Source organism: Rhinoraja longicauda, chromosome 42, assembly GCF_053455715.1.
Source record: "Rhinoraja longicauda isolate Sanriku21f chromosome 42, sRhiLon1.1, whole genome shotgun sequence".
NCBI lineage: Eukaryota > Metazoa > Chordata > Chondrichthyes > Rajiformes > Arhynchobatidae > Rhinoraja > Rhinoraja longicauda.
Genome location: NC_135994.1, coordinates 2903818 through 2914795, shown reverse-complemented (window position 1 = coordinate 2914795; position 10978 = coordinate 2903818). Strand labels below are relative to the sequence as shown.

Here is a 10978-nt window from a genome sequence, read left to right as displayed (position 1 = left end):
TCAATATTCATTGATTTGTTCATGGTAACCGAGCAAAACATTTCAAAGGGATGGTGAATTTGTGCAGGGAGTTTGTAATGGGGTAAGAATACTAATAAATAGTTGCACAAAGAAATACAGGTGACCCCCCCACTTTATGGCCATCCTAGTTCACGCTGACAGAATTCACAAATTACTACCCTAAAATTTGAGACAAGGAATAAAATTTGCTCACGTGGAATTCATGTGAAAAAGTAATTAAATGAACACAATTTTTTTTTCAACCCGCGTTTTTGACCAGTGCACAGATGATGCATTACAGAAAATCACGATGCAGACCATTTCCTAGGAACGCAACCCCTCATAGCATGGGGTTCACCTGTATGTAGGAGCAGGTTGAGCACTAATCAATAAAAGGTTGGGGAAAACCACTGTGTAGTTTGGGGCTAAGAATATTTTGATAATTAGGACCCTTTGGGCCAGATAGAATTCAAGTTGTGACACAGGTAAATCAAACAACTAGAGAGATTTGCATTACAGAGTGGAGATGTGCAGTTGGAAATAATGGGCATTAAGAGAAGAGTATACAGCGGACAGTATGAGCAGCTGGCATGAACTGAGTTATTTTAAGCAAGATCATGATTAGAGGTAGGTAAAGTGATAGTTTTTTTTCTTGCAAACTGTACCAGATTTCTAACTAAACAGAAGCTGTATGTTTTTTGAAACTTTCTGAAATGTACAAGTTTTCATTAAAAATTTTAGTTAAAAAAAACATACTTTAATGATCAAACTTCTCTTTGTTACATGATTTGGATTAGGAGGCATAAATTTGACTCAATTTATTTCAATATTATCCCACCAGTGGAAATTAATTTCCGTTGAGTAAGATTTGATTTGCATATCAGTCTAAACTTTCATGATAAACTACAATTAAAAAAAGCAAGGCTTGGTAATTGTCATGAAACAGAAAATGAGATTTTCTATTTACAAAATATTATTTCATGGAATCTCATTCTACGTTGCTTTTGGTGAATTGAAGGGAGTACTTTAAAGAAAGCTCATCACGATACACAAAATGTTATCAGGGCTTGTTACTTACAGTGGCTGATTAAGTCCAAGTGTATCAATCACATGGTTTTCTAGAATTTCAGGCTCAAATTCCAAGATTCTGTCCATTTTTCCAAGTAAGAAATATGAGTGGCCTTGATTATTGTATAGTGATTTTTCATTTATATTAAATGTTTCTAAGTTGGGTCATGTTCGGGTTTGGCTGATCTATCTTTCTCTCTCAACCCCATTCTCCTGCCTTCTTCCCTTTGACACCCTTACTAATCAAGAACCTAACAATCTTGATTAGTATAACTGATGGAGTATATTTCTTGGGGCTTTGGGGTGGTATGTTTCTGCAGTATTATAGCACGATAGGATGGGGATCTAGTGTATTAAGCAGTGGGATTTGACACTGAGCCTCTATCCCAATGGAATGGGATCTGATAGCATTGGAGGAGGGAAATTTGGAAGTAGTGATGTCAAGGTCCCAGGATTGAGTCATTTTAGGCAGGAGAGGATTCCAAAGTCTGAAAGGCAAGGGAATAGTGGTAGGGTCTGTACTAGTAATGGGAGAGATGACTTTACCGCTGGCCTCGTATCCCTATGGCACATGCAGGTCCCTCAACCCCTTCACTATCATGAGCAAAACACAAAGAGCTGGGTGAACTCGGCTTGTCAGACAGCATCTGGGGAGGGAATGGACAGCCAATGTTTTGGGTTGAGACCCTTCCTCGGACCTCCATTATCATGTAATGTCGGTGTCAGGCTGACTTAGCTGGTAGCACTCTGACCCACAAGCCAAGAGATTATGAGCTCAGGATCAGCTCGAGTTTGACACTTCAGTGCAATACTGGTTGTGAGAAATTGTGCTCAAAAACAATCCTCAGCTCTCTACCTCACTCTATAACAAGAATGCATAATGATTTATAAAAGGCTACTGGAGCACTCTGCTTAGGGTCATTGCCAAGGCTTGCAAAAAAAGAATGACTATTTTAGAGGGCAGCAGAAGACCAAATCATCCGTTGGAACCAAACTCTCGCAAAGGAGGAAAAACCCGTGGAAGGTATTTGAGGAACATCAAAGCAAATACTTTGCCTCTTTTCCTAAGGCTCTGCTGGCCAAAGTAGGTTTCCTGTGCATATTGCATCATGAACCAGCCCCTCTCCCATTGACAGCCTTGAACAGCCCTGTTTTACCACAATACAGAACAGCCTGTTCTGAACGTTATACACCAGAACAAAAAAGAAGTGGTGCCTCTTTAATACTTTTTGTATTTTCTACATCCCTCGTACTGTGCAGACAGATTTGTCTGTTCTGCCTGGAATATCTCTATGCCCATGGACTCTATTAAAACTATACAATTTGCAGATATTTTCAAATGTTAGATAGAGAAATATCACAGTCATTCTGTTGTTATGTAGAAATTAAACAAATTACTTTAATTTTTAACTACCTTTTTATTTTATTTTTTAAAAAATATATATTTTTATTTTTGAAAAGCATATGTACAAATAGAAATAAAAGACAAATTTGTTACAAAGTTCTTACATAGCTTCAATTTTTAAATTTTTAAAGAGAGAAAATAAAAAATAAAGAAGAAAGAAAAAAAACCTATAAACTATTGGAAAGAGAGAATAAGAAAATTAAAAAAAAGGTATAACTATAAAAATTAAAGGGGGTAGATCCGGGAGACAATAACCACAGTTGTACATCCAACCCTAAACTCAAGTTTCAACTTTTAATTAAAAAAAATTATTTTAGTCCTGTGCCAAACCCATTTACTTTTCTAAAAATTCAATAAATGGAGACCATATTTTAAAAAATAACTCAGGTTTGTCAATTAAGGCAAATCTTATTTTTTCCAAATGCAGGGTCTCTGTCATTTCCGTAGTCCACATTTTAATTGTGGGGGTTATTGGTTTTTTCCAAAATTTAAGTATTAAATGTTCATTAAATACGACATTCCTTAATACAATTTAAAATAATACATAGATTACACTACTCGAAGACGAAATTAAATAGGATTTTTCCTAGTATCTCTCCTACTTGTGATAAATGTCAATTTCAAGAAGCTAATTTAACTCATATTTTCGTAACTTGCACAAAAATGCAAAATTTCTGGTTGGAGATTTTTAAAATAGTTTCTAAAGTTATCAACAAGCAATTGGATATGGATCCAAAATTAATTATATTAGGATTATCAGAACATACTACAAACTTTACAACAAGTCAGGTACATTTTCTTGATTACAGTTTAATAACCTTTTTCTATTTCTAATTACATCCTGACATATTCGGGTATGATGGCAGAAAATTCAGCTTTCTGATTCTTAATGGAATTTTTCCAATTTCAAAAGAGCTGTTTATCACCAGAGGTTATACAGAGATGGAAGACAACAAAATAAGAAATAGGAAAAGCCTCCAACAATTTAAAAAGTAGCACTGGGAAAAATCTCCCAGGTAATAAATCCCTGCCATTGATCATGGAGAAGGGACCAGGAAAAGGGTAAAAATGATGAAATAGGAAAGTAACAGCATCCCCTCCTATCGGAGGCATTAATTCATTTTAAACGAAGATGGAGAATGCATTCCAACCATTAACATGCTGTTAATACATGCATAACTTCCACTGAGACAAAGAGAATAGCAGTATCTAATCAACAATATTGTAAGAAAATAACTGCAGATGCTGGTACAAATCGAAGGTATTTATTCACAGGTCAGAGAATGGAACCCATTCCTTCTCTCCTGAGATGCTGCCTGACCTGCTGAGTTACTCCAGCATTTTGTGAATAAATAATCAACAATATTGTCCCTCATAACCTGATTCAAACAATTAGGGCTTCAATACAATCATAGTTAGCTATTCAGACTGCGGAGATGATTCTGATATTCAATTAGGTCATGGTTTGTATCTCAGTTCTATTTACCTACCTTTAATTTGTGTTCCTGGATATTCTTATCAAACAAAAAAAATAAAAAATCTCAGGTGTTTGAAATTTCAATGATCCCTCGGCACCACCCCACGCAGCCTGATGTGGGACTTTTTACTGTGTGAAGAATTATTTTCCAATTCACTCCTGAAAGCTCCAGTTCTAAATCCTCCACCAGAGAAAATACAGTATAGTGTCTCGGCATGTACCCTCACTAATCCCTTTACCGAGAACACATCGATTTGATCACTTCTTCAACACAAGGGTTAAAGGGGAAGCTTAATCTGTGTTGTGATGACGTTCCTGCTGTGCAAAACATTCTTACTCGAAACAGTTGAGAGAAGAAAAGTAAAAACATTTTATGGTTTTCTTGTTGATCAAAACTTTGAGCTCAATGTCACAAGATGAGTGCAGATTTTTTTTACACAAATATTTATTTTAATTTTACACAAGGGGCTGTACAGCTTCCAACCTTTTCCCCGAGATTCCGTAAAAACAGCACTAAATACAAAAGCAATTAAAAAACTAAACAAGAAGTGACATATACTCGTCTCCCCTATTTTACACTACAATCATCTTTGTATTTAATACTCAGCAAGTCTTCGGTCACAAACTCATACTGTGTAAAACATAATCACATTAATCCTGATAAATCTTTACAAAATAGAAAATTAAAAGTTTTATTTTACCACGGTTTTCTTCATTCCAGTCAACATAATATATTAAGCACTGTAGTGCCAGAAAATGAAAACATGTCAGTCCTGTAGGTATTAGAATTTGAGTACTTCAAGAGACGATTGGTTTGAAGTAATCACAGGGTTAATTCTACATGAAATAACCCTCTGAAACTTGTTACAGTCCTCGAGCAGCAACAAAGGAACTTTTGTTTTAAAGAAAATAGTTTCCCCTTCTCCATTGTAACCCCATCTGAAGGCACAGCCAGTCTTGGGGCATGGATTCAGTTGCCCTTCATTCAGCTTTTCTTCATGTGAGAGTCCAGGAAATATCAGTGGGTTGATTAGTGTACATACAGATTCCAAGCAGTAGTAGCATCCCTGAAAATGTGCACTAAAGTGGCACTGCGCAAAGACCTGTGTGAGTTTCATGTGTGCTCCCCAGGCAGCGATATTCTATCACACATAGTAGAATAGGCTTTTCACTAGGAAAGTCATACAAAGGCCTTTCCACTGCAAACACGCAATTATGCAGAGTGGACATGACACAGGAAGCAGGTGGTGGGAGAGGTTAAGCAGTCTAGGACAACTTAAAGGTGAGTATGTTCAGAGGCAGGATTCGATCAGAGTCGCTGTGTTGAGCACAGGCCCCAAGAGTCTTTGCAGCAGTGGGGAGGGGATTGGTGAGAAGGCAGCAATCACCGAAGGGCACCAAGGTGGATACTTTAGACTCCGATGTATAAGACATTGGTGAGGCCATGTTTAGAGTATTATGTTCAGTTTTCCTACACCAGGCTGTAGGAAAGATTTTGTCAAGCTGGAAAGGGTGCAGAGAAGATTTATGAGAGTGTTGCCAGGACTCAAGGGCCTGAGTGATAGGGAGAGGTTGAGCAGGCTAGGACTTTTATTCCTAGGAGCGCTGGATGATGATGGGTGATCTTATAGAGATGTACAAAATCATGAGAGGAATAGATCGGGTAAATGCAGTCTTTTGCCCAGAGTAGGGGAATCAAGAACCAGAGGACATAGATTTAAGATGAAGGGGGAGAGATTTCATAGGAACCTGAGGGGTGACTTCTATTTTTAAACACAAAGGTTGGTGGTGGTATGGAACAAGCTGTGGAGGAGGTAGTTGAGGCAGGTACTATCGCAACGTTTAAGAAACATTTAGACTGGTATATGGATAGAATAATTTTAGAGGGATATGGGCCAAACGCGGGCAGGTGGGACTAGTGAAGATGGGGAGTTGTATGATTCTATGACTCCCTAGCAGCAGCTAGGTAAGGCCAGGCTTGGATTGATTGAAAGATACAGTATGGTAACAGGCCCTTCGGCCCACCAAGTCCATGACGACCATTGACACGAGTTCCATGTTATCCCACTAACGCATTCACGCCTTACACATGAGGGGCAATTTTGAGGAGGCCGAGTAACCGACAAACCCGCACGTCTTTGAGGTGTGGGAGGAAACCGGAGCACCCAGGGGAAACTCACACAAGTCACTGGGAGAATGTGCAACACCAGAAGTCAGAATCAAACCCGGCACTCTGGTGATATGAGGCAGCAGCTTTTCAGCTGTGCCGCTTAAAGTTGAAGAATGCCTTCACCCTCCATTTAAGACCTGCTTCAGTGAGTGAGGTTTGCACAGTATAATTTTGGGTTTGCACACTTTTAAACAGTGCAGGGCACAAAAATGTTGCATTATGCAAAAGATTTTCTAGGTCACAAATGACTTGCATATACGCTGCCCCATCAATACATATATCTGTCCTCAGACGTAAAAACAAAGAGGTTTGAGCAAGGTGCTGAGGACTTCAGGCTCCTGTGAACCTGATCGCTAAACCAACAGTGAGCATTTTCAGGAGGATGGGAGAAGAGATGGTCAACAAAAAATGTTTGCTCCTCAAATAGTTTGGTGAATAAAAGCACAAATGTCATGAAGATCACAAGAGCTAAATCTGAATTAGCTGATCTCAGCCAAAGCACTAGGAGCCCTGGGTTGGCAAGTGGAGAAGTACACACACCAGATTTATCAGTGCTTATTTCCATTGTGACAACCCTGTCCTGCCACACATCTCCCTGCTCCCCACGCACCTCCAACCATGCTGGTAAAAGTATGCAAGGCACAAGGCGAGAACAGAACAAGCTGTTGGTCCATAAATAATAACCCCCTTTTTCATACAAAGAATGGTCATTGATGTGTATACCAGAGGAAACCATATCCCATAAGCCTTAACAAAAAGGGATAAATATATATACACATAAAAATGATATCAAAGACGCATAGATAGGTACCAAATTTGATCACTGAATTGTTCAGGGAATCTGCATCAAGTAACACCAAAAGGAGTCTGACATTATTTGGCTCATAAACTCTTCATTTGAAAAAGGCAAAAAAAAACAAAATACAGTATAGCAACTAATTCACAAAATTCTACAATTACCCACGATAGGTCCTTAGATCAATGCCATGTGATCTGTTGTACCCTTCAGAGTTAATTAATCAAAGTACTGATCACACATTATTATGTTCAAGTATCTTGGCTCGGCATTTATATACAGATAAAACAAATAATTTCTCTCACTATTCTTCCTCCTGGTATGAGTCGCAACAATAAAGGATGATTTGTTTGGTGGTGGGATGGGGAGTTGAAGGTAGTGAAGCCATTGCACAATATGATGTCATGGTGGCTTCTATTAATGAGTTACTTAGAAACACTGCTCAAATGGGACATAACTGAAGGAGCAAATTCAATTTTCTAAACATGAACTTCAAAGAGAACTATACAATTACAAAAAAAATGCCCAAATCTATAGTCATATTTTACAGATCAAAGTAAGCAATTGAAGACAAGGATTTAAGCTTCTTCCTACCCATGATATACCACGGAGTGCTGTCTGAATGTTCCAGGTATTTATTTTGTGGTCACTCAGGCTAATGTTTGGTTCATCGATGCTCAAAGCACCAAAGCAAATCTGGCAAAAGAATCTTCCTTCTGGATTTCACAGACCCACATCTCCTTTCCCTTTTAGTGTCCTTCACTTTCAGAATATTTTATTGTAATGTTTGCGTAACTTGAGTGAAAACATACTGCCCCTACCAGCTTTGCATGGCACATGGAAAGGCTCAGCCCGACTGGTCATCAGCCTGATTCAGTCTAACTATTCTAACCAGTAGTAATTCACAGGCACTGGGACCTCAACGCCTGTCATCTCGTCACCCTTTCTCCCGTCATGCAGCGACCTTCTGTGGCTCCGGTTTCAACATACTAGGAGCATGGAGAACCAGCTGGGAACAGACATCGCCACCTCCTCAATTCACTGTCGCACCGAACACCACAGCCCCACCCGGCTCGGACATGCCCCGCAAAGAGTGGGGGTCGCCCTGAACCGGCTCCGCACAGGGGTCGGCCGGTTCAATGCCAACATGCATCGTTGGGGGTTGCGTCCATCAGCAGCCTGCGTGTGTGGAGCAGACCAGCAAACAACGCAGCATTTTCGACTGCACTGTCCTCCGGCCCCCTGGTGGTGGGGTAGACCTCACGGCCCTTGGCAAGAGCACATTTCACTGGCTACAGCGCCTGGAGGGAGTTACATAATTTCTGCTGCCTCAAACGCAAGAAGCAGAACCAGTAGTTGAGCAGCCATGACTGGAGACTAGGGTGAAAGGGGAGTTCTTTCTTTCTATACCACTTCCCTCAATAATGTTTGAGCATGGATTATATTTCCCTCCATCCCAGAAGTGCCTTCTGATGTTTCTCTCTCTCTCCCACCTACATGTGGTCGTGCCTCAGCCAAGTTCTTTTAACACCCTTGTGTAAGATGATGGTAATCAAAGATTTTGAGAAATTATATTTCAGATCAGAGCATTTTAAAAATGTAAAAAAACAATTCCACAAGTAATTACAGAAATAAGAATATTGATGCCCGATTTCTAGGCATTAACCTCTTATCACAATCCTTTAGCTGCCTTGAAAACCAAATTGTTGCCTTTCACCACTGAACCAGATTAACAGGCCAATCAATGCTAATTCAGGCCTCTCAATCTTCAAGTGTCTCAAAGAGCAAATATTGTGAATGGGAAATAAAATTATACTTCATTCTGCCCACTTGAGTACACTATTTGGATCAGTTACTCCTTTATGCTACAAAGTTATCTTTGTTCATTAACAGTGACCAGTGGCAATTCTTCAGCTGTATAATAAGCAATGTACCATTGGAATCAACAGCCCAAAGATGTAGTCCGTAAAAGGCAATGGTTTTTGCACTCCCAGTTTTTTGTTTTGCCTAGTCTGCCTCCTTCCCAAATACCTGATGTCCAATACTAAAACTGCATGTGCTGCAAGGGATAGTGCCATTACCTGGTTATTATCAAGGACCAGGGGACACTTCCATTTGAGAGACCTAGGTTCCTCTTGCTTTGAATGAACAGCGTAGAACCGTTTCTGCTGGAAAGGCAATGCATTAAACCACCCCTCCCTCCTTTGTATTGGACATCAATGGCAGGAGACTGGAGTGTTACATTCTGTGTGTGTGTGTGTGTGTGTATTTATCATGACTGACACACACACAAAGGCATCAGTAAACCAGTCATTTCCTCCAGTTGGATTGTCAGTCTTTTGACTATGAGATCAAGAGTCAGTCACCCATTCTCACCCTATCCCCACCCTCCCCTCACCTTCCAAAGTTCAAAAATAAACTCTGCTTGTTGTTGAGTTGCCAGGCATCTAGATAGAACCCTGAAGATGATCCTCTATGTCCTTTTTATTTCTGACTTTGCTGGCAGACTATTGTGCCAGTAGTCTGGATTATCAAAGGCATGGATGTCAGCCTCAGTTATAAACACCATACTGTCATCCAGGTATTCTGGGTTCTGCACAATGCTCACACAGCCATTGAGGTAGGCTCGTTTGTTCATGTACTCATATTCCTGGTTATCAGTTGGTTTTGAGTCCGATTCCTTCTGATTCTCAGGTGACTGGGTAGTATTCACATCACCGGCTTTACCGATTAAGGGATCTGCATCGTTGGCAGGTTTCAGGTCCTCTGTAAGCAAAGCACAAAGACTTGTAATTCACTGGAAAATACCTAAATACTGTGAATCTTTTATCCTCTTTGCTTCTTAGATGCATGTCTGACATGTATTTGAACAGTTTCTTGGACTGAAGCATCTCACAGACACACACACATACCTTTCCTCTGGTCATTTCCTAGCCTGGTGCAAAACAAATAACAGAAAAGACCATGGATTGAAACAGGGACGTGCCTCATCTTTAGGTCTCTATTCGATCAGACATGATTGCATTTACCCCATGAACCATTAGGTGGAACTACAATGACGTACAATTATTGTATCAAGGATACTTACTGGAAAGAGAGTGTGAGATTTACGATTAAATGATCGAACAAGTTTGTGCTTGTATTAATACTTTATCCCACTCTGCAGGCACTTTACAGCCAATGAATTCCTTCTGCAGCCCAATTACTGCAGGCAAATACAACAGCATAATCCCACAATTAAGAAATTAGATAAATAGCCAGTTAACCTGTTCTTGGTATGGTTACCCAAGATATAAGTTATGTCTTGCTCTTCTAATAGCAGCATCAGATCTTTAGCACTCATCAGAATAAACATACAAGGCTTTGATTTAATTTCTGATCTGATAGACACTTATCCAAAGACAACTCAGACACTACAAATACCAGAATATATTTATTGCTCACGGTTTCCTACAAATCCACTGACTCCATAGCTACCAAGACTACACCTCCTGATAAGAATATTGATTATTCTTATTGGTCTTATTGTTCAACTGCGGGTAATGTTTCATTTCACTACACATTTATGTGTATGTGACAAATAAACGACTATTGACTATTAACCCTGTCCCTTGTCAGGACACTATCCCTTTCTTCCAGTCGCTCTGTGTTTTCTGCACCTTTTCTCCAGAGGAAGCTTTCCATTCCAGAGAATCAGGAAATGGGGGTTCCCATGTGCTTGATGGAGCCCTCACCGGCATCTCCTCCATTTTCTGCACTTCTACACGCACCGTCTTCCCCAGACAACAAACAGAGTCCTCTTGGTCCTTTCCTCTCACACTGCCAGCTTCCAGATCCAGCACAACATTCTTCAATATTTCTGCCAGCTGCATCCTGATCCCACCACCAGTCACACATCTTCCCATCTCCAAACTTTATACTTTCCACAGGGACCAATCGCTCCATGACTCCCTGGTTTCTATACTTCCTCCCTCACCACCATCCAGAGAGCTAAATACCCCATCCAGGTGACACAGAGATTCACGCACACTTCCTCCAACCTCATCTATTGCATTCGTGCAT

At 40.0% G+C, this 10978-nt stretch overlaps 1 protein-coding gene across 1 annotated transcript in view; it reads right to left on the bottom strand.

Annotated features, from left to right (window-relative positions):
• Positions 1–9389: 9389 nt before the first annotated feature.
• The window catches only part of LOC144611959 (receptor tyrosine-protein kinase erbB-4-like), a gene marked incomplete at its 5' end in the record, with an annotated part of 68388 nt that continues 66799 nt past the window's right edge, over positions 9390–10978 (bottom strand). Inside the window, one exon of the mRNA XM_078431315.1 lies at positions 9390–9682. Within this exon, the coding sequence (XP_078287441.1) occupies positions 9390–9682 (293 nt within the window). The remainder of the gene's footprint in view (positions 9683–10978) is intronic.